This window comes from Leptonotus elevatus, chromosome 6 (genome assembly GCF_054856555.1).
Source record: "Leptonotus elevatus isolate MCC_2025b chromosome 6, RoL_Lele_1.0, whole genome shotgun sequence".
In the NCBI taxonomy this organism is placed as follows: Eukaryota; Metazoa; Chordata; class Actinopteri; order Syngnathiformes; family Syngnathidae; genus Leptonotus; species Leptonotus elevatus.
The window spans coordinates 19,067,083-19,094,271 of record NC_141244.1 but is presented as its reverse complement, the minus strand read 5'-3'; the positions used below and the strand labels follow the sequence as shown (position 1 = coordinate 19,094,271).

Here is a 27,189-nt window from a genome sequence, read left to right as displayed (position 1 = left end):
TCTGCTCTGGTTGCTTTCTGTTTTTTTTGCCACATTTCCTCGTTTCAACATTTGCCTGTGAGTGCAGAATGAGTGATTGCGCAATCTTTCGGCAGGTAAGACTTGTTGTTTCTTGTCATTTCTGTCTGGAACAACAATGAATACTCTTGTTTTATCCTGGATAATTGTATCAACATCGCTTCTTTGTCATTGAATCGTTTTATCTTAACAATGCTGAGTTGCAATAACATGTTGCTAATCCCTCACATAGGGTCCCTGACTAGCTTGTTAGTAGGGGGGCCAAGAGAGACTGCCGATATTGGTCCATCAACGACACAACTGGATTGGCCGATCTCCCTTTGGACCATAAACACTCATTGCAGCATTACACAATGTACATTTTATGTATAAGCAGCATCGCTGACAATTGCTTCGCATCTGTGTTGCGTTAAGTAGGAAGCCAAATTCTGGCAAGTGCTGAGAGAAACAGCAGAGCCCCTTTGTTCTCACTCTGCAGGTCAGTGCCATTGACGGCCGCTAGAGGTCCTCATAGGGCGTAAAAGAGTCCCATCCAAAACGAAAACCTCCCCTCCAGAAAGATAGCAACAGATTACAGGTAACGTGTGTAAGTGTGTGCACGTGAGTCAACAACTCCAGTCCAGTTTGCAATGTTGCCATGCTCCAATTCATTGCACAAACACTACATTGCGGCACGCAAACATGAATTTAAGATGTATTAATGTTTTAATGCTACATATGTCAGTCAGTTGCATATTTTATCCATCCATTTTCTTAGTTGAAATTAGTTACATAGTTTTTTTTTTTTTTTAAATAAAACAATTTACTGATATTACGTTTAAAAAAACAGCAAATGTTGAACAAAAATGAATGCATATTTTTATTTGGGGGAGTAATTTGCAGCTATATTAAAGTAATAATTTTATTTCAAGGTGAGGTGCGAAGGGGACAATTGACCAAATCAATCAATGAATGTTTGTTCAAAAAGAATATTGAGATTTACTTTTCAGTTGATTACACATTCTTAATGCTACATTACGTGCAAAACAGACACACACACATAGAAATTGCAAAAATTCCCTTGTAAATTATGACCAAAGAAATCAACTCAAGATTTTGTAATCCATATCTCAAAAGAGACACTTTTCAATCTGTCGATTGCTAGATTGAAAAAAAGAAACTGGTTCCATTGAAAACTAGGACCAAAGAAATTTGAATAAAATTGACTTATTTGTTCACCAAGAACAGAAATGTGTTTGTTTGTTTTTTGAGGACAGTTCATCCTGAAGTCGTCGTTCTTTCCAATTTGTTGATCATTCACGATGACCCAAAAAATTGAAATACCAATTTCCTCACAAGTTAAAACTAAAGAAATCATTTGAGGACTGCATGTTCACCAAAAGGACTCTCACATTTTGTTCTTTTCAATCTGGTGAGCATTTGCAACCCTACAATTAAAACCAAATTGCACTTCCCTCAGAAATCATGACCAAAGAAATGTCAACCAAAGAAATCAAATGAAAACTCTTTTACATTCTTGCTACCAAAATAGGCTGCTGTGCATTCCATAAACTACAATGAGCAAAAACTGCAATTCCATTTTAACGAAATTAGACCAAACAAATCTTTGACTTAGACATTTGCTTGAGAAAAACACAGCAATCCCCCCTGCTGTTTTGACGCCATGACGTCATTGTTTAGCAAGCACGTTTTTGCTCTTGGTGGAGGGGGGAACACGTTTGCTGTTTCATTGAAATCCAATCGGATGCTCCAAAAATATTTACCAAAGGCATTTCTCGTGGCTCCGCTTGACTTTGTTGTTTATCTCGCGCGCGCGCGCGTGGGTGAAGGCGAAGAAGGACGTTGACGTTGCGGCTGCGGCATCTCCACCTCACCTCCACCGCCAGACACAAAAGACTGGGTGAGTGCGGATCCAGGTGATCGAGCCGGGCACGGCGAACGAGCTTACACAACATGTTCGTGATGTCTTTAACAGCTTTTTTTGACTACTACGACTCCATTGTTGACTGATTGTTTTGACCGCCGAGCGGCGTTAAAAAATAAATAAATAAATCCGAGACAAAACATAATAGACGATAGCAGAAAAGCGGCTATGGCTATGTGCTGGCACGGACTCGTTTCCCCTCACGCTTTAGAATGTAATTTTGTCTGCCTCGAAACTTTTTTTGTTTTACGCTTCCACCCGTGCCTTTTATAGACCTTTAAATACATCGAACGCGAAGGTTAGCTTCTGGTTTAAAGGTCCGTCGCAGCCACGTTGTTCCAAGAAGTAGTCATGGCCTCGGATGGGCCTGATGAATAGTCGTTGCCCATCACCGGTTTTTCTGCCATAATATTTTTGTTTCATTTTGACAACACAGTGCGCACTTTGAGTCCAATTTAACATCAATTAGCGGCGTTTAAAAGCGAAAGAAATGGCGTGAGATGAGATGCAAGCGCTGTTAGCTCGTACGCTAACAGAGATGCTAACGTTGAAAATAAGTGGCACCCCTCTCGCCATCAAGCTCATTAAACTATCACAGCAATCGATATCATTTGCATTTTAATGTAGAAGTGAGAGTAACAATGGCACTCGCTTAACTAGTTCTTCGTCGAACTAGAGAGACTTGTGATGTAATTGCGTTTAAAGAGCCGCATGCTAACAGCTCCCCCCAAAAAACAACACATACAGCAGGGGTCTCCAAGTCCGGTCACCGAGAACCTTCTTTCCTCCAACACACCTGAATCAAATGATTAGCTTAAAAGCAAGCTCTGCAGAAGCCTGATAACGATCCTGAATATTTGATTCAGGTGTGTTGGAGGACGGAAACATGGCTGGATAGGGGCTCTCGAAGACCGGTCTTGGATGCCCCTTGACATACACTTTGCTGACCCATTGTAGACCAATTGGAAAATACTGCAAAATACAGTACAATGATTTTGGTTCGTTTTTCCCCTTTACAGTATTATGTATGTATGACTCGCTCAGAAATGACTCCAGAAATCAATTGAAGACTAGAAGTAGAGCTTGATCCTTAATGCTGCAAGTAGAAGAGATCACAGTGCTCATTTCCTGGAAGAATGCATCCCATCAAAAACTGTATTATGTGTTTATGATATCATTTATCCCAAAAAAGCTGTGTTGTGTTGTCCAGGTCCGGGTTCTTCTCCAATCCAAACCGGAATATCGGATGAGGATTCTCGTGCCAGCACCAGCTCTTCGTCGTCACCGCCGTCGTCCAGCCAGAGCAGACAGAAGGACACGTCTTGCAAGAAGAAGCGCGAGAGCAAAGCCAGCATGAACAGGACCTCCAAGCTGCTTTCCACCAGCGCCAAGAGGTCATATCACTATTATTTCATGTCAATATGTCGATTTTTTTATTTCATTTTTTGAAGTATCAGTAAAGTGAAAATAAATGTTATACCACTGAGTGGTGTTAACAACCCTGTCAAATGAAAATTTGAATGAAAAATCATGAAAAATCAAACTGGAACGTCTCTATACTGGTATTCAAAACTGTCAACTATCAATCAAATACATCTGCTCGTCCTGGAAAGCTGGGCGCTAACTCATGTAGCATCTATCTTCTCGCTACACATGGCAGCATGTTTGAGCAGTATAAAGTTAAAAGTGGGGCGAATTTCTTTCTCCGCATTTGACCCATCCCCTGAGGGAGCGGTGAGCAGCAGCAGGAGCCTATAAATACATTCACTTAAATCCTTCGGTGATTGGAGTATACCCCACAGGGCTTTTCCATACCGTGACAATGAGGCGCTCTAAGGTGGTGGCACCAACATGAAGCCCCTGTCCACACACACACACACTGGCTGTCCTGTTGGACTTCAGATTTTCAAAAAAGGAGCTCTTTGGTCTTCTCTGGGAGATGCACAAGCGCAAAGCCCACCCAAGGCCAACAACGAGGCACTCTATAGTGGCTACACCAGAGCTGAATTTTGAGCCAATCATTGCATTTTTTATTTGTATGTGTTTTGTTTAGGATTCAGAAAGAGCTGGCTGACATCACACTGGACCCGCCACCAAACTGCAGGTCAGTCACAAGCAGATGCTTAACGGTCTTCAAGTCAGCAAAACGGCACAATGCAATCGCGTTGGGCAGCTTCATCCTGAAATAGCCGAAGCGTGATACCGACTTTCCCGAGCCCCGAACTTTTTAAATCTGATTTGCGTTGGCTGTTGCATTGGGCGAATCCAAATATCTCTAACATTAATACAGACATTTTTATTGGTACTGATTGATCAAAGGGAGGCAAGTATTTGTTGTGATTGTGAATGGATGTTGGGTTTTTTGTGCCTTGTGATTAGCTGGCAACCAGTTCAGGGTGTACCTTGCCTTTCTTGCCCAATGGCAGCCGGGTAGGCTCCAGCACGCCTGCGACCCCAGTGGGGATTAGTAGTTCAGAGAATGGCTGAATGGGTGGATTTATTTAGGAAATTATTCGAGGAAAAACTCTCCAATGAAATAACTTTTATTGCCATTCATGTACCGGTTCACTCTATCACAGCCAAAATCATTTGTTAATTTTAACTTTAGGGAGTTAAAAAAAAAATCTGACATGACAATGTATTTGGAATTTTGTCTTGTCACTCTTCTAATAGCAAAAAATGTTCACTATGATATGACAACGCGTTTTCTATTTACCTGTAAATTCTACCCGGGTGTGTTTTGTGTTTTAACTCATTTATGGCACAAAACACTTGAACATCATGAAAATTCTTAAAAACTATCTTTAGCTGCGATTTCCGAAAGAAAACTTTTGTAACATTTTCTATCAATTTTTTTATCAGTACCATTTTTGCCAATTTCAGTAACTTGATTTTCACACCAAAAGAAACAACAACAACAACAAAACTTTACAGCCATTTAATGATGCATCCAACATCATTATTAAAAAGTAACTGCAATTTCTGAAAAATAATGAAATATTTTTATATACCATTACCAATAAAGCTTTCCCAAATTCAGTCATTATTTTAACTAACAATGCCTCAAAACAATTGAAGATAAATTCATTTAAATTTGAACATTTATTGATGCATACATTATAAAAGTATCAGATATTAGCTCTATTTATTTGAACGAATTAATTGCCACCAAATCTCTTTATGGTCATGAAAAATCACTCATATTAGCAATTTGTCTTGATCCACCCAATTTCTTTAAAAAAAAAAAAAAGCATGATTATTGTTACAATGTAGTGATTGCGGTAATGTTGCAGCAATATCTGCCTTCTTGGCTGATGTTTTCATTTGAGTGTTGTCAGGATGTGGTTTCATGTGGCACTCTCACTTGTCTCACTTGTCTGTTTTGTGTGTGTGTGTATGCGCGCGCACAGTGCCGGCCCTAAAGGAGACAACATCTATGAGTGGAGGTCCACCATCTTGGGACCGCCAGGCTCCGTGTACGAGGGAGGAGTCTTCTTCCTGGACATCGCCTTCATGCCCGACTACCCCTTCAAGCCACCCAAGGTACGTTGGTATGACGTGTTGCCACCACCACTATACTGTGGTTCAGCATTTGCACCCTTGGTGTCGTGGCAATTTTTGTGCGGTGTTGAGCTTTGTTTTTGTTTTTACACAATATATAAAGTCCAAGAGTTGCTGGGCTACACTGAGGTCTACTGGAAGAGATGCCGTGTAATTAGCAGGTCCCCAACTAAACCGAACCTACAAAAAGAATGACAAAGTAATCATTTGTGTACAACTAAGAAACGCGCCATAAGCCACATTGACTCGCCGCACGCTTCACTGCAGATTTTTGAAAGGGCAACCGTGTGAACGAGGGAGTCTTCGATTCATTTCCTCAACGCGTTCTTGTTCTTGTTCTTGTATTGCCACCTAGTTGTTGAATTTTCTCCGAATTTGAATGTGAGGTGGCATATTAATGGACGTGCAAAGCTTTGCTGTGAATACACCAGATTTAGCCCAATGCTAATGTAATTATTGGCAGATTGCGTCATGTACGTAAACACCTCCCTCAAATAGATACCTCACTTTTTTTTTCCCGCCCACCAGCGGAAAAAAATGAAACAAGCAGTTACGTATTTGAGACGCTGTTGTTTACATGTGTATATTACACGACACGCTGGGCAGACTCCGTTTGCTAACCAGAACAGCAGCACCCACCAAGGCTTCTCAGAAATAGGTTTGTAAAACGTGGTAGTGGTGTTAGTTTATTATAATGGGGATTTGTTTTGTTTTTTTCTTAAGTTGAGTTGCAAGTTTTGCTCAAGGAATGAAGCAAACTCAATTTTTGTTATGTTTTTCCTTTTGTAAAATTAAGTGCCTTGGCTCATGAAACAACACAAGAATGAACAGTGAGAGCACATAACACAAGTGGCCTCTAGGTGGCGTCCAAGTACTGTCTAAAAGTGCACAGTGGTTAATGGGCTGCCCTCAAACTCAACATAAACAGCAGCACTGACTGTATTAAACTAGTTTATTATGTCTCTGTGTGAATTATGAATATTTCATTTCACCCACGTGGTGCAAGCAAGTGCCCCCCCCCCCCCCCCCCCAAGAACTGACCATATGAGTAGCCCGCATGCATGTTCTAAAAATAGCTCACCAGTGATGGGACATTGTGATTTTCTAGGAACGGCGTAGTCATGGAAGTGATCATTTGATACCAGCAGAGATTTATAGGAAATGCCGTGTTTATCCATTCTTTTTGCTCGTGCGTTTGTCTCTGTAGGTGACTTTCCGCACTCGTATCTACCATTGCAACATCAACAGTCAGGGCGTGATCTGCCTGGACATCCTGAAGGATAATTGGAGTCCCGCCCTCACCATCTCCAAGGTGCTGCTGTCCATCTGCTCCCTGCTCACAGACTGTAACCCAGGTAAACACGCCCCTACTGTTTATTATTACGATTAGGAGGTGACCCACTTAAAACACATGGACACATCATCGTCACGGTTTAGAAATAATAATAATAATCAACCATAAAAGCATTTTTGCTTTGGCAACCGGAAATTTGGTAGGCGTGTCTATCATGAGTAGATCCATCCAAAAAAAGTCTGAAGATGACAAGTCCAAAAAGACACAGGAAGTCTGACATTTTGGTTTGAAGCAACCATTTTAGGTTGAGACCCCCCCCCCCCCATTTTCAGAGGTCCCCCTGACCAAATTTGACCCACATATACCAGGCGCCGGATACATGTTGCTAAAATGTGAGAAAGTTGAGTTTGTCATTTCATTCGGGCACAAGATGGCAGTATAGTCTGATGAGTGACTAATGAAGTCAACTTTCCCTGCAGCCGACCCTCTGGTGGGAAGCATCGCTACCCAGTACACGACTAACAGAGCCGAACATGACCGAACAGCCAAACAGTGGACCAAGCGATACGCCACATGAACCTGCAGGGGGCGACAGTTGGCTGAGGAGGAGGGGAGGAGGAAGTGGAAGTGGAAGGAGTGGTGAAGGCTCCTGGTGGTCTGTCTTAAAACGGGATGTGGCTATGTTCAGAATCAACCTGCCAAATAGGAGTCTGTTCACACCTGCCGCCATTTAAAATGGCCTTGATTAACCCAAAATAAAGTTCAGCTGTTCTAATAGGCTCCCTGATTATTATTATTTTTTTGCGAGCGCATTCTAGTAGGTTTTGTGCTAAATCTAACTGACCCCCTCTACCCTAACTAAGACCCTAGTGTTAGCCGGTGAAAAACAATCTTAAAGCATGATGTTGCCACCATGCTTCACTTACTCACTGTGTTGTGTACTGTTTTCATTGGACCAAAAAAATGTATTTTTCCAAATGTGTGAGATTTCAACTGTCTGTTTTTTTTTTGTCTCTAAACATCACCACAATGGATTTGAAATGAAACAAACAAGATAAGCTTTGACTGAAGACTTACAGCTTTAACTTGAGGGTATTTACATCCATCAGATGCAGGCTTGTTACCCCCCCCCCCCCCATTAAAAAATTGTTGGGGGAGAGGTAAAATAGTTCTCCATAAACCTATTACTTATGTTAGTATGAATTTCACTTGAGTTGAAGTGGGTTCCGCAGCCAATCATCTTGCAGTGGGAGTGGGGCATGTCCGTGACCCCTGATGTATGCTAATTTACTATAGCCGACCTATGACATTTCATAGTACATGCCAAGCATCAAGCTAGCAGGCTTTCATTGGAGAAAATTGCATCAATTAAATCTGCAGTACAGAATTTTTAGAATTACAGTATCGTTAACTTGAACGGCGAGTGACAAATAGCAAACTGCGTGAGCGAGTCTTTTTGTTATATGATGAATCATAATTGTTTTCAATTTTTTTTTTCAGGTGTGGAAGGGATACTTTATAAAGTGTCTTTTAATAAGTTTAAGTATGTTTTTTTTTTTTTCTTACCCTAAATGTGTTTAAACCACGTGAGAGGGATTTGACATTTATATGTTGTGCAGATTTTCACCAGGCATTTCTGTGTGTATATGTCCCGTGCAGCACTGGTGTCACGTGCAAACACTGCGTGCCTCTCAGCTGTTGTGCGTACACAATGTTCCCGGCGCCTGCAGGAAACGCTCACTGGAAACCTCCTTAGGGGGGAAAAAATGTCTCACTTGGTGGTGTTGTTGGCTGCCACTGTTTTTTTTTTTTTTTTTTTATGTACAAAACATTGAGCAAGGACACATACCAGCCTTGGAACATTTGGTTGTTTTTGCTTCCTGTCTCATACGCTTGTTTTCAGTTCAAAATCTGAATGTTAAATTTAAACAAATCCTTCGTTTATACAGCATAAAAAAAGAAATGTTAGAAAGCTGGTACACATTTTTCCCCCCTGGTCACTTGTTGCTAGGCAGAATTATAATAGTTCTTTGCAGAGGATAACGAATACATCAAGTCCTCATGTTCTTTTTCTACATGTGTTGCTTCAGTTCAGTCCGCTGCTTAAAGGGTGTGCTTTTTTTTTTCATTTCATAATGAGGTTGCACAAGTGTGCACACCCTGTTATAAATGAGTGTGTGTCTGTGTTCTGAATTGAAACAGTCCCATTTAAAATCATGTAAAATTGAAGTCAATACACACCTGCCTCCATTTAAAGTGTGTCTGACCTAAATTAAGTTTAGGGGTTCTAGTAGGCTTTTCCTGACATTTTTTTCCTCTCCAAAACTGATAAAAGGCAACTAGAAAACAGGTCAGGGAGGTTTCCAAAGAGGCCAACAGCATGAAGAAGATGCAGAATTACAGAAATTCCTGTGACAACAATCTCTCATTTCGTCTTACAGTCAAGTCCACAAATATTGGGACATGGACAAACTCATCTTTTTGGCTGTAAATGCTACAACTTTTGAGTTGAAATTAAATGAACAAGATGTGTAGACTTTCAGCTGTAATTTGAGGGTATTTACACACTCAATCAGATTCAGGTCAGGTGTTTGACTTAACCATTCATTGCTCAACATTTTACTTTTTTGCCTTTAAAAAAAAAATTGGTTTATTTCGCTTACGCTTCGGGTGATTGAGTTGTGAAGCCCGCAACACTTAAGCATTCGTCTACTGCTTTTGTCAGCAGTCACGTTTGATGGATGTAAATACCCTCAAGGTAAAGCTGTAAGTCTTCAGTCAAAGCTTTAGAGACAAAAAAACACACGCTTGAAATCTCCCAAACACATTTGGAAAAATATGTTTTTTGGTCCAATGAAACCAGGGTTGGTGAAAACAGTACACAACACAGTGAGTAAGTGAAGCATGCTGGCAACATCCTGCTTTGGGGTTGTTTTTCACCAGCTCCCACTAGGGTCTTAGTTAAGGTAGAGGGGGTCAGTTAGTTTTAGCACAAAACCTACTAGAACGCAAAAAAATAAAATAATCAGGGAGCCTATTAGAACAGCTGAACTTTATTTTGGGTTAATCAAGGCCATTTTAAAAGGTGGCATGTGTGAACAGACTCCTGTTTGGCAGGTTAATTCTGAACATAGCCTCATACTGTTTTAAGAGGGTGTGCACACTTGCGCAAGCACATTATTGTAGTCATTTATGTTTTTGTTTTAAATTAAGTTGTACCAACCGGTATAATTCATATGAAAAAAGATGTGAAATGATTATAATCGTGTATTTTTAGGTCACAAAAACTAGCATCTGAAAGGGGTGTGTAGACTTTTTATATCCACTTTATGTGCTTCTTCCTACAAACAATCCATCTTGAAGATGGCATTTTACTATAATTATTTAGCACTACATAATGCCTCTGATTTGCTTTTAAATATAAGTACCAGTCAACGTGTTGTTCTACTGTGGTTTGGCAAAAATGTTGTTGTTAAAAAAATGTTTTGTCATTTATGCTATTTCAGTTTGGTTGAAATAAATGACTTCTAATCAGCTAATTCATTCTATTACATACTTTTGTTTAGCGTTTTGTGTCATTTCATGTTCATACAAGTGCGAATATGAGCAGTAAAACAAGAGGTTGGGTGAGGCTACTGCTGCTGCTCCGTGCCGCGTCACGCAGCATTCTGTGGCTGCAACGTGACCGCCGCGTATGCCGCCTCGATTGCGCCCGTTACGTCACTTTCGTCGACCAAGCTCCGCCCACGCCGGTGCCCCGAAAGTGTGTCACTGGGTTAAAGTGGCTGCAGTGGGGCTGGACGGAGAGGCGTGGCCGGGGGGGAGGGGGTTGGAGCTCGGTCACATGGCGGAGGGGTCAGCCCATGAGCGGCCGACGGTGGAACATTCAGTTCTTGTCGCACGACACGCCAGGGAAGAAGAGGGGGGCGGGCTTGCTCTCATTTTTTTCCAATCCTCCCTCAAGCTCTTCCTACCTCTCAAACACAAGGCGTAAGTCACCAGAGCGGACCTGGGAAGCATTCATGACCCTTTAAAGCACACTCGTGTCACGGTCGTTTCATCCCTCTGCTTCGGTCACCATTTTTGCCTCAACTTGCTGTTTTTTGTAGTTGATTCTCGCTTTTTTTCCTCGCTGTCGATATGCCCGAGGACGTCGGACCAGCTAAACCTGGTAAGTAGCCGACAACTTGACTGGAAAATGTCATGTAAATGTTAAAAAATGTGAGTCAATTGTTCGTTTTAAGTCTCACTTTCGTCACCTTAGTCTAATAAGTCTGTTTCATTGTGTTTTGTGCGATCATCATTGCGACTGTCAGGACAGCTCGAACCTGAAAAATCGTTTTTAACGCAATGGCGTTGAAAACAAAGATTAACATGTTTCAAATGTGTTTCTCCGTACGTTGTACGCTGCTAAAAGTCGAGTTTATCCGCGTTAAAATCGGCGTTAGAACTGACACAAGCACCCTGTTCCATTTACTCGATCGAATTCTTTTTTTTTTTAAAGCATTGACGTTTAAAAGAGAGCGTCAAATGTTGAATATGTTTCCCACCAGGGGTTATACGGTTTGAAAAGTGGACTATATCTGCGTTTTGGTGTTTAAAAATGGGTGAGGAGTGTCAGTGAACCCTCGTTTCATTCACTCACAGTTGACACAACAATCCACTTCCCTCGACCTAAAAACGTCTTTTTAAAGCCGTGACGTTTAAAAAGGTGGCTTTAAAATATGTGTTTCGTCGGTGGTTGCGTCGTAATACAAGTCTAATGTATCCGCATTTTGATGTCAAAATATGGGTTAGGAGTCTGTTGCTTCATTCACATTCCAGTTGACACAACAACCGTGTTCCACTTCCTCGGCCGGGCTCACATGGACACGGCAGCCTTAGCCATGTGCCTCTGTGTACACGGTGTTCTCCAAGCGACCTCTGATTGGCTGCTGGCTGCTTGGTAGGCGTGGCGTAGTGTATACTCATCCCGGCCGTCCCGCGCTCCTATTGGCTGCCGGGGAGCCTGTGACGCGACGCATTGTATAATCCAACAGTGGACATCAGTGTGAGGTACACGTGAGTTCGGATGACCCACATTGTCGGCGGCTTGGCGGCCACACACGGCCGGGACACGCGCGACACGTGTGCGCGGGGCCAGAAACACGGCAGTCACGGTGCGCGTTAGGTAATCAACTTAAGTGTCCTCCAACAACAATGAAAGAAAAAAAAAAATTCGCAGAACATTTTCCATGTATACAACTGTCTGTCATTTAAAAGCACGTTGTAAAATGACTCATGGTTATTTTTCATTTTTTTATTTTTCATTCATTCATTCAATTCTCCACAAAAATACAGAAAAATAATACAATAGTTTGTCATAAAGTGTTATTTAGAATGAAACTTTTCCTGAATAATGCCACTCAAAATTTCAGGTTAAAATTACCCCCCCCCCCCCCCCCCACCCCAAAATTGCCATCACACAAAAAGTAGTAAAATTGTTCTTCGAATTATGTTTTATATCAAATTCCCCCCCAAATTTTTAGCCCTGAAATGGGCGGGAAAAGGGCAAAAAATTCCCGCACAAAAAAGCATGTCCTAGAAAAACGTATTTGGTGTTATCAGTTGCCAAACTTATTGTGGATTAGGTGTGTGTGCTTACCGGCATCTTTGGCGACTGTTTTGCTCCACTGCTTTAGTAACCTGGTCTGATCATACAGTCAGTTCCCATGCAATGCATTCACATGCATACATGCACATGGCCTCTTACGTAACACTTGTTATCCAACCAGCAGGCGGGAGGTGATGAAGCAGGTCACACTCGCACTGTCAGCACCAAATACCCAGTCATCAACACCCACCATCCATGTGATCCAATCTGTTCCATATGTTTGCCACCCTTTGGCTAACCCTCCCACGTCGTCTCCTCAGGCGGAGTCATCGCCTACATCTCGTCGGGCGCCGCCTCCAGCCCGGAGTCCTGCATGGGCACCGGCCCCGGCGGCAGAGTGGGTGGCGGCTTCCTGTCCACGTCGCCCACCTCTTCTCGCCCGTCGCTGCCCAGCAGGGCGGTGGGCATGGTGGTGGATATAGCGCCGCCTAGCAAGAGCGGACCCAGAGGGGGAAACGGCGTGGAGAAGGCAGGACGCTCGTCCACCTCCGCCAAGAGCAGCATTACCAGTACGTCAAGTCCGTAAATGTCGTCATTAATAATGTCATGTGGCTTTGTACTAAAACTCTTGTTTGTTTGTTGTAGAAATCAACGGCATGGTGTTGCTGTGTAAAGTGTGTGGAGACGTCGCCTCGGGCTTCCATTACGGCGTCCACGCGTGCGAAGGCTGCAAGGTGAGACTCACGAAAAATCAAAAAGGAATAATTGATGCCGTCAAAATGTTGATGTCAAACGTGACTTTGCGTGGCCGTGTGTTTTGCGCAGGGCTTCTTCCGCAGAAGCATCCAGCAGAACATTCAGTACAAAAAGTGTCTCAAGATGGAGAACTGCACCATCATGAGGATCAACAGGAACCGATGCCAGCAGTGTCGCTTCAAGAAGTGCTTGGCCGTTGGGATGTCCCGAGATGGTCAGTTGCAGACACTGCTATTCCATTTGATACAAAAACAAAAAGTCAGTTGGCGAGTTAGTCAGTGAATAATAGAGAGAAGTTCCCAAAAAATATCAGTCAATAGGTAGGGGACCACTGTAGTAATATAGTTTGGCCTCTAGGTGGAGCCAAAGTCAAACATAAAAAAAATCCAAATAATTGAAGGTACATTTTTACAATAAGGTGACAAATAGTAACTGAATATTTTCATACCATTTTTTTAATACAACATGGATAAATAATTAAAATATATATTTTTAACCAAAATGAAGATAGAATATAACAAATCTATTTTTATTTCATGTAAGAATCAGATATGCATTAATATGTTAATTCTATAAAAGAAAACACAGGATTTATATTATCATCATTGTGCATCCTCAGCTGTGCGATTCGGGCGCATCCCCAAGCGCGAGAAGCAGCGAATGCTCCTGGAGATGCAGAACGCCATGAACAACATGATGAGCAACAACAGCCAGCTGCACAGTATGCTGCACGGCCACCAGAGCCCGCCGCTGCCCAACGACACCAGCCCCTTGCCTTCATCATCATCATCATCCTCCTCCTCGTCATCTTCGTCTTCCTCCTCCTCGGAGTCGCCGTCCTGCTCCAACCCCTCGTCTCCGCAGTGCCCCCTGCAGGACGCCGAGTCGGTGGTTTCCATGGACACCAACTCCAGCTCGTCCTCGTCCTGCGGCTCCGACAGCGGCGAAGACGACGTCGCCGCCGTCAGGCAGACGGCGATGACCACCTCGCAGTCGTCGGCGGAAAGCGGCGCCGACGTCCGCGTGGCGGCCATGCGGCAGGGCTGGAACTGCTGGAACAACAACAGCAGTGATGATAATGACATGGCCATGCCGGGATACCGGGACGCTCCGCACATGTATACGCACTTTAACCAGCACACGCAGCCACAGCAACAGCAGCTCAGCAGCGCCCCCACCTGTCCGATGGATACACAGCAGCGGCAGCGGGCCTACGCCAACGGCAGATCTCACCTGGTGAGTTCACTGTCATGAGATCACTCTTTTCATTATTAAATATACTTTTATTGTCATTTTTGTGCCAATTTTCACTCTTCATCTTTGTTAGGACATTTATCATAATGCTCAACTTGACACATTTTCACCCAAAAAAACAAATCAACAAACATATGGATCTCCTCCTTCCACTTTTCTCTGCATGTTGTAACGTTGCATCACACAGTTGTTAACGACAATGTTCCTCCTTGTCAGGTGTGTCCCATGAACACGTCCCCGTACGTTGACCCCAACAAGCCCAGCCAGGAGATCTGGGAGGAATTCTCCATGAGTTTCACCCCCGCGGTACGCGAGGTGGTGGAATTTGCCAAGAGGATCCCGGGTTTCAAAGACATCCCGGAGCATGACCAAGTGGGGCTGCTCAAGGCCGGGACCTTCGAGGTACGTCCACGCGATGATGACATCATCATGAAAAATGTCCGCACGGCAGCCCGAGTTCACTCTTCGCGTTTGCGGCCTCAGGTGTTGATGGTGCGCTTCGCGTCGCTCTTCAACATGGCGGAACGCACGGTGACCTTCCTGAGCGGCAAGCATTACAGCCTGGACACGCTGCGGGCGCTGGGGGCCGGAGAACTGCTGGCGTCCATGTGCGACTTCAGCGAGAAGCTCACCGCCCTCAGGCTCGACCGCGACGAGATGAGCCTCTTCACCGCCGTCGTCCTCGTCTCTGCCGGTAAAAACAACAAGAACAAACACATTCTTTTGGAAAGCAATAATGGTCATATTACCAAAGGTTAAGCAGAAGAATATACTTTTAAAACCATTGTTATATTACATCTATGAAAGTACATCACGGATAGTCATGTTTTAAAGAAAAGAAAATATGATAAATTTACTTTTTTTTTAAAGGAATTTTACAACCGTACAGCCACAGTATATTTTTAGTTTTTTTTGTTTTGTTAATATGACTGTTAAAAGTATTTTAAAAAATTTGAGTAATTTTAAGGAAATTGGGGGGGGGGGGGGCTCATAATAGAGCTGCTCGATTATGGAAAAAAATATATTAATCACAATTAATTTGCTAATAATTGAAATCACGATTAGGACAATCGTTTGTTTTTTGGTACAAAACAAGAAAATGTTTTAAGCATGTAAAAAATATTGAGACAAAAAAATTGGAAACACTAGAATTATGCAAGTTCCTTTTGGACCAAACAAGATTTATTAAATTAGTCATTTTAAAATATAAATATATTATATTGTATATTAAAATATATATAAATGTAAACGTAAAAATAAAAATCATATTTATTTATTTTCCCTCTTCCTGGCATGTGTGCAGACCGATCAGGTCTGCAGGACCTGACGGCAGTGGAGGCCCTGCAAGACAAGCTGATCCGGGCCCTGCGCCAGCGGCTGATGCAGAACCACGGCGACGAGGCGGCCACCACTTTCACCAAACTGCTGCTCAAGCTGCCCGAGCTGCGATCCCTCAACAACATGCACTCGGAGGAGCTGCTCTCCTTCAAGGTGCACCCTTGACGGACGCACGGGCCCCCAATCCTTATGGACTCAAAGACGAGGAGAAGTTGTACTGTATTTGTGGAGAGGAATGTTGCAAACCAACACGGAGGCACTTGAAAACTTGAACCGGCTATATGCAAATGATGCTCATTTTGTATTTTCTTTGTTTCCTTTTGCAAGCCGTTTTGATGCATGTTGATAGCGACAAAAAGCTAATGTGACCAATGTGCTGCTATTGCTAATAGCTATTGCATGGCTAAACGTGCTCGTGGCCACTTCCTCCTCCTCTCCGCCGACCGTGTGCGTGTTTAGTACTAGTGTTCTTGTTGTTGTACTATTTTTTTTTCGTTACTTTGTTTTTTCAAGCCGCCTCGCCTAAAGGTTTCCGGAACATTCATACAAGTTGGCCTGAGTCCACCTGTGCTAGGTGGCGCCAGGTCGAGGCCCAAACGTCATGTTTTTTCACTTTTTCTTTGTATGATTTTGTTGTTTTTCAATCAAATGTGCTTTCTGCACGGCACTGAACATTGAAAAAAAAAGTGTCGTCCATTTTTTTGTTTCTTGTACTTGGCAACACTGTCAATTGTAAATATCTATACATAAATATATATATAAATATCTCTTGGACATAGACAAATATGTATAGTATAAATGAATAAATATGGGAGAAGAAAATGAACAGTATGTGTATGTTTTTATTCTTAGGATACATGCGTAGCCCACAGATGATGCGCATTGACCACATTTTAATTTACCTTTTATTCATATATACAGTACTTTTGTTCTAGAAATAATGTCTTGAATTTTTTTTTTTTGTTTTGTTTTTAAAGAAAAACTAGGGGAAATACATATTTTCTCAAATTGGCTTTAAAAATTAGTTGCTCTCAAAATGTACCTTTTTTTTCTCAAAAAAACAAAAGCTACTTAATTCTCATTAAAACGTTCTGTAATTACATAAATGCACAAAATAGGTCTATATTCTCAAAATAATTAACAAATTCTTGCAAGATTTTTTTCAAACAACCCAATTATCAAAAATATGACATACTCCTTACAAACACTACATAATTTGGAAAAAAATAATTATCAGGCATTTTTTTCCTAAAAAAAACGGGGGGGGGGACTATTGTCTTTTGGTACAAAAAAACATTGTTTTTGTCATCACAAAGTACAACTTAATTAAAAAATATTCTTTTCAGGTAAATATGATTTTGTTAAAGACAGTTTACAATCTAGTAAATGTCATTGTTTTCAGTGTGCCCCTAATGCCCATTTACGATGGCATCAAATCTATCTCATGTTTAATGAACATAATTGACCTTTAAGATGGCAAAATAAATCTTTCCAACAAGACAAATCTAATTCTATCTTATCTTATGAACATTTAAAGAGCACCTCCGTAATCTTCATAAAATTACCGTGAAAAATAACAAAGCTTGTTTTTGGCTGTTTCTCAGAGAATAGTCATTCAATAATCAATAATAACAACAATGTGTTGACGATTGTTGTGCTTAATTTGTCACAACAGAGAGAAAACAAGCGTAAAAGTCAAGGTGGACTTTGGAGGAATGTTTGGGATGTAGCTTTTGTCTTTTGGTGGGGTGGAATGTTATGGAAGGGAAGAGCTGTAGGAATGTTTCACACACATGTCCTCTGGATGACCTAACACACACACACATACACACACGCACACACAATGGGGTGATATACACAAAAGTGTAATAAGCCTCCTTAACTGGGAGCGTCACCAGCACCAATGAGGAGTTTCACCACCATTACTGGAAAATTCAGCCCCCAACGCCACTTTCACTTGGCAGCATGAAATTTGGTAGACATGTCATGAATAGACCACAAACAAAACAAAATCTCAAGAAGCCATGTCTGAAAGCGTATACAGGAAGTCTGCCATTTTGCTTTGAAGCGACCATTTAAGGGTCATTTTGGCCATTTTCAAGGGTGCTTCCAAGTCGTTAGAAAATCCAGCCCCCGAAGCCGGTTTCACTTGGCAACATGAAATTTGGTAGGGATGTCTATTATGAGTAGACGCACGAAAAAGTCCCAAGAAGCTATGCCCTAACACGCAAAGGAAGTCTACCATTTTGGATTGAAACAACCTTTTAAAAATATATTTGTCAATTTTCAGTCCTTGAGATTTTGTGCAATCGCTATAAAGTCGAAGAACATATGAACAATGCTAAATTGTGAAGACTGACTTAATGTGGAAGTAGAACACATTCCTCCCCCATCTTAAAGACGAGCCACTTTATTTATGTTGCGGCAGATTGAATTAGGACTCATCACGAGCCCAAATATGTCTACGTTAAAGTCAAAGTGTGAGGAAGAGGAGACATCGTGTAATGAAGACAAAGGAGGCCTGCAGCTGATTGTGTAAAAAAAAAAGGGCCACATGCTTTCCGTCCTCAGATAGCCTTTGAAAAGATAGCTTTCTTTTTATTTTGTTTAACACATAACAATGACGGATTGAAGAATTATTCCCATGGTGCATGTGGAAAGTTATGCTTTCATGAGATCCAAAATCAAGGTGAGCAACAAAGTGACGTGCTCAGGAAGCTTTAAAAAGAAATGCTAGTTTACAATAAGATTTTTTTTTTTTTTTAAGTTTTTAGAAAATGTAAATTTTATAAATAAAAGCATAATATTGAAATAATATTGTATTTTCTTTCTTTTAGAAAAAGTTATATATATATATAGTCTTATTTGATGATTCTAATGTCATGTATATAAAGTGCCTGAATGTTTACAACTGCAAATGTACAAAAGTTAAATGTTACTTAATGACATGCTATGAATCGTCTCCAAAATTCACATGCACATCTCATCTTCAACCTCTGAAAATATCAAAACAATTGCCATAGCATTTTGGATTTCAAGGTCATTGATATATATATATATATATATATTTTTTTTTTTATAGAGAATAAAGTCGTATTTTATTCCGAGAAAATATTGCTTCAAAAATGTTGTTACATGACACATCGATATTATTTTTGTTAAAACATTATTTCCTTTCTTGGTAATATTAGTGTTGAATGTGTCCTGCTTTGTAGTAGTTGCTTAATCCGAATTTTTGTTTTTTTTAAACAAAGCACAAAAAAAAAGCAATGAAAAAAAAGGGATTCAAAAGCTGTTCACAGAATGTGTTATGACATCACAGTGGGTCATTTGAAGGTCAAAGCGCGGAGGCGGTTCATACAGAGTTCAGGCCGAGTGCGAGCTGACTCCTTCGTCTCGTTCTTTTTCTCCTTCTTCTGTTTGTATTCCTCAAGTGGACCCGTCCAACTTTTTTGGTTCGGTCCAAAATTAACTCTTCCACTTGAGCAACATGGTGCGCTGACATCAACAACAACAACAACAACAAGAAGAGCTGCAGTAATTGTAATAATAATAATAAGAAAGATGTTCGACTACATGGACCTGGCGGTTTTCGGCAGCGCGGAGCCGACGAACCCGTGCGCGGTGAAGGTGACGGCCGGCAGCCCGGACTTCACTCGGCGACACTGCCGGGAGCGCCACTCGGAGCACCGCCGGGGGCAGCGGCGCAGTGCGGCCGACTTCCCGGAGCTCTTCGCCGGACACTGGCAGTGTAAGTGTAAGCACCGCGCGCAGCTCAGCGGAGTGGACACGTAGGAAAACGTCAGAGTTGATGGTACCGATGGTACTGTTTATATGATGATATGATGATATGACGAAAGATCTCAACGTGTGCACGTTCCGTTGAGAAAAAAGAAATCCGATGTATGCTGACTGCCTGTCTCGCTTTAAATACACACTTAAACACCACTTTTTGTTTGAAACCCTGACCCTGTCTTGAAACCCTCATTTGAAACCCGAACTCTGAATTTAAATTCCAAATTCACACTATAACTCAACCTTGATTCCCTCATTTGTAACCCTACCGTTAAATGCTAACCTTGTCTTAAAACCCTAATTATTAAACCGTGCCAAGGTCTGGAACCCTAATATGAAATTCCATATATATGAAACCTTAATCCTAATTTGAATCCCTAACCATGTTTTGAAACCATACCCTAGGGTGCAAATCCCAACTCCGGGCTCAAACCCTAATATGAAATCCTAATCCAGGTTTAAAATTTGGGCCCGACCGCTATGGATTCTTTGAAGCTAATGACGATTCCGATATTTGTCCAAATAAAAATCAGGTAACTGATTAATCAGGTGATTAAAAAAAAAGAAGTAATGTTTTAATGTGTAAAAAAATCAGAACAGCTAAAATCAGCCAATTTTTTACGATTTGAAAATAACTAATATTGGCCGCAGGGTATCCGGGCTCTCCCATAGAGATAGGGTGAGAAGCTCGGTCATCCGGGAGGGACTCAGTGTCGAGCCGCTACTCCTCCGCGTTGAGAGGAACCAGTTGAGGTGGCTCGGGCATCTGGTTCGGATGCCTCCTGGGGAGGTGTTCCGGGCATGTCCCACCGGCGGGACGACCCAGGACACGCTGGAGATACTACGTCTCTCGGCTGGCCTGGGAACGCCTTGGCATCCCGTCGGAGGAGCTGGCTGAAGTGGCTGGGGAGAGGCAAGTCTGGGCTTCCCTGCTAAAGCTGCTGCCCCCGCGACCCGACCCCGGATAAGCGGTAGATGATGAATGGATGGATGGATGGATAATATTGGCCAATCAAATCAGCCTGCCCTACTTCAAACTTTTATTTCAAACCCTAACCCTTGAAACTCAAAACCCGGCTCGATCAAACCCTAACCCAGGTTAAAAGCCCACATTTGAAACCATAACTCAGGCTTGATTCCCTAATTTGAAACTGTTTTGCAGCCCTGATAAGCCCCAGCAGTTCTCCCAGTTGCGAGAACGCATCAAGCACCTGCGCCGCCTCCCCTCCGCCACCTCGCACCTACAAACCGTGCTTCATCTGCCAGGACAAGTCATCGGGCTACCACTACGGAGTCAGCGCCTGCGAGGGCTGCAAGGTAACGCCACGCGACTCAGCCAGACCATGACTTTCCTGCAGAGGTGGCTAAAATTTGTACTCAAACTATCCTCCTTTGACGCCATTTTGTGACATCTTGGTGCCATGGAAGTATCTTGAAGTGAGTCGAAGGGCTTTCTTTAGACTAAAGCAGTGTCTTACTGATTTTTTTTGTAGTGTCTTGGTGGCCAGGAAGTATGTTAAAGTGAGTTGCGAAGCTTCATTTAAACAAAAGTAGTGAATTGCCTCCATTTTGTAGCATCTTGATGCCAAGAACGTATTTTGAAGTGAGTTGAGAAGCTTCATTTAGACAAAAGTAGTGCTTTGCTGCTGTTTTGTGGCTCCTTGGTGGCCAGGAAGTATGTTAAAGTGAGTTGCGAAGCTTCATTTAAACAAAAGTAGTGAATTGCCTCCATTTTGTAGCATCTTGATGCCAAGAACGTATTTTGAAGTGAGTTGAGGAGCTTCATTTAGACAAAAGTAGTGCTTTGCTGCTGTTTTGTGGCTTCTTGGTGCCAAGAATGTACGCTGAAGGGAGTTGAGAGGCTCCATTTGGACAAAAAAGTAGTTCTTAGTCACCATCTTGAGACATTTTGGTGTCAAGGAAGTCCATTGCAATGAGTTGAGGTGCATCATTTAGACAAAAGTAGTGCTTTGCCGCCATTTTGTGGCATCTTGTTGCCAAGGAAGTCTGTTAAAGTGAGATGAGGTGCTTTATTTAGACAAAAGTAGTGCTTTGCTGCTGTTTTGTGGCTTCTTGGTCCAAAGAAAGTATGCTGGAGTGAGTTGAGAGGCTCCATTTGGACAAAAGTAGTGCTTAGTCACCATCTCGTAGCATTTTGGTGTCAAGGAAGTCCAATACAATGAGTTGAGGTGCATCGTTTAGACAAAAGTAGTGCTATGCTAATTTTGTGGCTAAGAAATTACGTTGAAGTGAGTTGAGAAGCTTCATTGAAACAACACTAGTGCTTTGCCGCCATTTTGTGGCTTCTTGGCACCAAGGAAGTAAGTTGGAATGGGTTGAGGTGCTTCTTTAGACACAAGTAGTACGAGTCTTCCTCCATTTTGTGGCATCAGGGTAACGCTTTATGTACAGTTATTACACTTTGTAAAATCTGCCGATTTCTTTACATTCTCTTTTACTATGTTTTGTTATTATAATATAATGTTGATTTAAAAAAGAAAAACACGTCCCGAGCGAAATTGTGGATTTGTGAAAGCTACAATTCTTGTCATTTCAATTGGACAACTATTATGCTACCGTCGATGCTGCGTTGATGTTAGCGTGCTAGCCGCTTAACCATCCAACGTTTCCCTCCCTCGGTCAGGGTTTCTTCCGCCGCAGCGTCCAGAAGAAAATGTCGTACACGTGTCAGCGAGACAGGAAGTGTGTCATCACCAAGGTGACCAGGAACGCGTGTCAGTACTGCAGGCTAAACAAGTGCTTGGCCGTCGGAATGTCCGAACAATGTAAGTGCTAAGCACTTTTATGATTAGCGTTAGCATTAGCGTTAGCATCAGCATCCCTATTATTAAAATGTGAGGACCAACGTTTCTAAAAACAAAAGGTAGATGTCTAGATTGGAACTGGAATTCTCAACTTCTGTCTTATATTCTTTTTTTTTTAATCTGAAACCCAAATGTCTTCAATACACAACAAAAAGCAAAACAATTGAAAAGCCCTCCCGTCAGACGTGCACTGGCACTGATCTCAATCATTGGCGTTGACTGCCCTTTTTTTTTTCTTCCTTTGGTTTGAGCATCTGTTCCCAAAAAAATGTCAGCGCATGTGTTAGTGACCCACATAGCCCGGTGCGCGCATGTGTGTGCGTGTGCGCACCATGTGACGGCGCTCTTATGTAATGTAGCAGTACCACAGCCTGCCCGCCTCCGCGACATGTGGCCACGGTTTAGCCAATGGCGGAGCCCGGCTGCTACGTAATTCGCACACACACACACACACACACAGGAAGAGGGAATAAGGACGTAACATGAGCTCCTCACATTGGACTCTTTACACACGCCAGAAGAAGAAGAAGAAGTGGGGCAGCGTGGCCTGTTGCGTAATAGCATCCCAACACATGTGCCCCAGTCAGTAGAAACAACGTGGGCAAACGCTATTATTATTATTATTATGTTTGGCGTTTGAGTTACAAAAGTGTTGGAGCTACAAATGTGTCAGGTGTTCAGAATGTTTTTGGGATCATGGCAATATTTAAAATATAACATTTTTAATACGTTTTTGGGAGAAAATGAGCAAACATAAAAAACTTTACATGACATTTTTTTGGTTTAAAATTACAATATGAATGTTCCATGAAAATTTGCCATTCAAATTACAATAAAAATTTGACATGTTTACATGTTGTTGTCTTCAGCGGTGAGGAACGACAGAACGAGTCATAAGAATGCTAAGAAAGAGGAAGAAGTTCCAAAGTTGGCTATCGGCGACACGTACGAAATGACGGCCGAGCTGGACGCCATCGTGGAGAAGGTCTGCAGGGCGCACAGGGACACCTGCCCTCCCCTACGCCAACTCGGGCAATACACCACAGTGAGTGTTGGCAGACGGTGACTCAAATAAACAATGCAAGTATTGTTTGGCGCCCTCTTGTGGCATATTTGTGCCTAGGAACTATGTTGCAATTAAATTGAGGCGCTTTATGAGTGAGTGCGCTTTGTATGATGTATTTTGTTAAAATTTTGTCATGTTATATAAATATTGATTGTGGAAAAAAAGGAAATCTTGTCCACCTTGATGTCTTCGTCCCCATGCAGAAGTCCAGTTCTGAGCAGAGGATCCAGTTGGACTTGGGTTTGTGGGACAAATTCAGCGAGCTGGCCACCAGGTGCATCGTCAAGGTGGTGGAGTTTGCCAAGAGAGTGCCCGGATTCACCGGCCTCAACATGGCCGACCAGATCACCCTGCTCAGGGCCGCCTGTCTGGACATGCTGGTGAGAAACCACTTGATACTTTTGAAGTGCTTTGGCGCCATCAAATCGTGAATATGCAAGAGCTATATGTACTGTATAATACGGAAGAGGATTAGGATCAGTGAAGAGAGAGAAAAAAAGTTTGGCTGGATTGTCACTTTATTCTCAGAATTCTCACTTCAAAGTCAGAATTCGGACTTTAAAGTCAGAATCGTCACAATTCTGATTTTAATCTCAGAATCCTGATTTGAATCTCATAACTCGGATTATAAAGTGAGAATTCTGATTTTAATCTCACAATTCTGACTTTAATCACAGAATTCTGACTTTAAAGTGAGAATTCTGACTTTAATCTCAGAATTCTGACTTTATTCTCAGAATTCTCACTTTAAAGTCAGAATTCTGACTTAAATCTCAGAATTCTCACTTTAAAGTCAGAATTGTCACAATTCTGATTTTAATCTCAGAATCCTGATTTTAATCTCATAACTCGGATTATAAAGTGAGAATTCTGATTTTAATCAGAATTCTGACTTTAATCACAGAATTCTGACTTCAGAATTCTGACTTTAATCTCAGAATTCTCACTTTAAAGTCAGAATAAAGTCAGAATCCTGGCAAACTTTTTTTCTCTCTCTTCACTGGCCCTAATCCTCTTCCGTAGTATAACATGTAAAAAAACAAAAACAAATCAGAGGACAAAATAATCAACTTCTCCGTTTTTGTGCTAAATTTGACATTGGTTGTCTCCTGGCTGTTGAGATTCTGAGGATTAGCGCTCGCTACACACCGGACAAGGACACCATGACCTTCTCGGACGGCCTGACGCTGACGCGAACTCAGATCCACAACGCCGGCTTTGGGCCGCTCACCGATCCGGTTTTCACCTTCGCCGGACAGATGCTGCCTCTGCAGATGGACGACACGGAAAGCGGACTCCTCAGCGCCATCTGCCTGGTCTCCGGGGGTAACGCATGCTCATGTCAATACGACACATTCAACCCTCGTCCAACACTATTAGTAGTCGTTTTAGTAAATTACTTTTTCGTTACTTTGACTTTCATTCTTTTTTTGTAAATGCTTTTGTACTATTAATTGTGTGAAGTGCATTGATGCAATGAAATGCGGTATAGAAATAAAGCTGCCTTGCATTGCCTATTGAAATACTAGCAAATAATGGACACCCCCGTACCCCCCCAAAATGTTTAGAACTAGTAATTTAAACCGATTTGTGCCAAACTAGGTTTATTTAAAGTTACCGAAATTCACCAAAATAACGAGAATAAGAATTGGAAAAACATTTTTGCTAACTGACCTAAAATTCAGTAACTAACCGAAACGGTATTGCTTGTTCACTAACTAACCCTAAATTAAAGTATAACTACAGTGAAAATGTCATTTTCCTTTTATTCTTAGCTAATTATCTTGACTATGAACGGATCAACTGAATTATTTAATTCGTATTACAAAAAAATAAAAAATGAAAAAACTAAACATTTATAAATAAATAAATAAATACTGGAAAACTCACTCTAAAAACTGGTTAATACTGACTTTGAAAAAGAAAAAGTCAAAATTAAGTAAAAACTTAAGCAACATTAAACAAAAAATTCCAAAATTGACATAACAATGTTTTTTTTCCTAATTTTTCTCATAAATTGATGTATTGATCTTAAGCTCTGGTTCTGTTTAGTCCAAAAAAAAGAAGAAGCGAAAACAGGCTATTGTCCAAAAGCAAAGAAAAGAGAAATACAAAAGTCAGCTAGCTTAACGCTAACATATACTGTGAAACACCATAGACGCGCTAATGGAAATTAGCATAGCTGTTACAGTATTTCTCAACCTTCTAACAACTGCTATTTTACCTCACAGACAAAAGTGAAACCTTTACTCCCTTTTTCGTCTTCTTCTTTCCGGGTGGGGCAGACCGGCAGGACCTGAAGGAGCCGTCCAAGGTGGAGGTGCTGCAGGAGCCTCTGCTGGAGGCGCTGAAAATTTACTCGCGCAAACGTCGGCCCAGCGCGCAACTCCTTTTTCCCAGGGCGCTCATGAAGATCACAGACCTGCGCAGCATCAGCGCGAAAGGTGACAACAAACATCCGCACACGGCTTACAGCAAATTTGAGAAGCACAACGTGGTGTTTTTCTCCTCGCTCAGGAGCCGAGCGAGTGGTCACTTTGAAGATGGAAATCCCGGGTTCCATGCCACCCCTGATCCAGGAGATGCTGGACGAGGTCCCGGAAAACAAAGACCATAGCCGACTCTCGGAGGGTCGAGGGACGCGGTCGCCAATTTGACCATCTTCAGGGAACGACAAAAACACGCTAACCTTTTCGAAGATGTTCCGGACTGTATTTATATTACTAAGACTTGCTCATGGGATATGTCAGGGTACAAAGTAGGAGTTAGCTTGCTAACACTTGACACCATTTCCAGGTTCAAAATGGTAGAGAGCAATAGAAACGGCATTACAGTTCCATTCCATTTGGGTACTCAAATCCTGCTCTGTACCACTATTTGGCACCGTCAGAAAAAAAGGGCGGGGCTAGACACAGTGCAGCCTTTTGATTGGTGTACTAAGAATGATCACGTAGGATAACAAGGCAAAAAACAACAGCAAAGCTCATCCTAACATATTTTTTGTGGGTTTACAAGAATGTACTTTTTTTTTGTTGAAATGTTTACATTCCATTCAACTACTGTTCAGTTGTTTGTATGCCGCGTTTTTTTTTGAAAAACTGAATAGAGACTGTTTGTACAGTAATTAGATTTTTCCAAAAAGGGGGAAAAAAAATTCCAACACGTGAACCGCGGAAACTAACACGGAACAAGAACACTCAGCTATCGGACGACGACGAGCCCCCTCATAATCCAAACGGCAATTAAAAATAACTACCATGAGAGGGCCTATCATAGGAATTAAAAAAGTCACACATTTTAGGAAGTTATAATACTAATAGAATAAATGACAATATATTGAGAATAAAGTTGTATTTTTCCAAGACAGAGTCATTGTATGACACTGAAGTCGAAGGTTAACAAAGGAACAAAAGTCATAATTTGAACCTGAATTGCAGAAATATAACTTAATTATTGTATTATGCCTTTTATTCTGGAAACTCTGGGAAATGAAAACCTCTTGGCAGCACCCGTACTGTCAAATGTGCACATTTTCCGTAACTTATTAAAGTTTAAAGCTAACTTTTTTTGATGCCTTAACAAGTTTTTAAAAGCTGCGACTGTTAAGTTTCCATTTGTATTAGGGAGCTACCCTTTCATTCAGTTGAAACGAGCATCACTATGGCAACCTCTTAACAACAGATCAAACCTCATCTTAGTGTGTACGTTTTGTCATTAAACTATTTAACACTCATTGACTCCTGTTGACTATATTTTGTTTGTATT

At 41.7% G+C, this 27,189-nt stretch overlaps 3 protein-coding genes across 5 annotated transcripts; all 3 read left to right on the top strand.

The window, feature by feature from the left end:
* Positions 1 to 1,693: 1,693 nt before the first annotated feature.
* LOC147172536 (ubiquitin-conjugating enzyme E2 E1) lies at positions 1,694 to 7,577 on the top strand. 3 transcript variants are annotated; one of them, XM_086078043.1, is made up of 6 exons: positions 1,694 to 1,918; positions 3,153 to 3,336; positions 3,996 to 4,046; positions 5,353 to 5,485; positions 6,711 to 6,858; positions 7,277 to 7,577. In XM_086078043.1, the coding sequence occupies exons 2-6, from the start codon at positions 3,296 to 3,298 to the stop codon at positions 7,372 to 7,374; spliced, it is 471 nt and encodes a 156-aa protein (XP_085934169.1). In that variant the 5' UTR covers positions 1,694 to 1,918; positions 3,153 to 3,295; the 3' UTR covers positions 7,375 to 7,577. The 3 variants fall into 3 exon arrangements, with proteins under 3 accessions (XP_085934169.1, XP_085934170.1, XP_085934168.1); XM_086078044.1 differs by having other exon boundaries at positions 1,694 to 1,973; XM_086078042.1 differs by lacking the exon at positions 1,694 to 1,918 and adding an exon at positions 2,080 to 2,156.
* Positions 7,578 to 10,665: 3,088 nt separating this feature from the next.
* Positions 10,666 to 16,564, top strand: nr1d2a (nuclear receptor subfamily 1, group D, member 2a). Its single transcript, XM_086077964.1, has 8 exons — positions 10,666 to 10,968; positions 12,711 to 12,959; positions 13,036 to 13,124; positions 13,216 to 13,360; positions 13,766 to 14,382; positions 14,617 to 14,802; positions 14,884 to 15,094; positions 15,704 to 16,564. Exons 1-8 carry the CDS (start codon positions 10,938 to 10,940, stop codon positions 15,901 to 15,903), a joined length of 1,728 nt encoding a protein of 575 aa, XP_085934090.1. The 5' UTR covers positions 10,666 to 10,937; the 3' UTR covers positions 15,904 to 16,564.
* A 2,485-nt stretch (positions 16,565 to 19,049) lies between these two features.
* On the top strand, positions 19,050 to 27,157 carry LOC147172534 (retinoic acid receptor beta-like). The gene is made up of 8 exons (XM_086077966.1): positions 19,050 to 19,489; positions 20,696 to 20,850; positions 22,178 to 22,319; positions 23,228 to 23,403; positions 23,628 to 23,804; positions 24,546 to 24,750; positions 25,710 to 25,868; positions 25,942 to 27,157. The coding sequence occupies exons 1-8, from the start codon at positions 19,303 to 19,305 to the stop codon at positions 26,079 to 26,081; spliced, it is 1,341 nt and encodes a 446-aa protein (XP_085934092.1). The 5' UTR covers positions 19,050 to 19,302; the 3' UTR covers positions 26,082 to 27,157.
* The last annotated feature ends 32 nt before the right edge of the window (positions 27,158 to 27,189 follow it).

Coding starts and splice junctions, on each gene's coding strand:
- LOC147172536 (XM_086078042.1), top strand. CDS start 2,111: ATGGCTATGTGCTGGCACGGACTCGTTTCCCCTCACGCTTTAGAAT. Junction 2,157..3,152: donor TTCCCCTCACGCTTTAGAAT/GTAATTTTGTCT, acceptor TGTGTTGTCCAG/GTCCGGGTTCTTCTCCAATC. Junction 6,859..7,276: donor GCTCACAGACTGTAACCCAG/GTAAACACGCCC, acceptor CTTTCCCTGCAG/CCGACCCTCTGGTGGGAAGC.
- nr1d2a (XM_086077964.1), top strand. CDS start 10,938: ATGCCCGAGGACGTCGGACCAGCTAAACCTG. Junction 13,361..13,765: donor CGTTGGGATGTCCCGAGATG/GTCAGTTGCAGA, acceptor GTGCATCCTCAG/CTGTGCGATTCGGGCGCATC. Junction 14,383..14,616: donor CCAACGGCAGATCTCACCTG/GTGAGTTCACTG, acceptor CCTCCTTGTCAG/GTGTGTCCCATGAACACGTC.
- LOC147172534 (XM_086077966.1), top strand. CDS start 19,303: ATGTTCGACTACATGGACCTGGCGGTTTTCGGCAGCGCGGAGCCGACG. Junction 19,490..20,695: donor CTTCGCCGGACACTGGCAGT/GTAAGTGTAAGC, acceptor ACTGTTTTGCAG/CCCTGATAAGCCCCAGCAGT. Junction 25,869..25,941: donor GCGCAGCATCAGCGCGAAAG/GTGACAACAAAC, acceptor CTCCTCGCTCAG/GAGCCGAGCGAGTGGTCACT.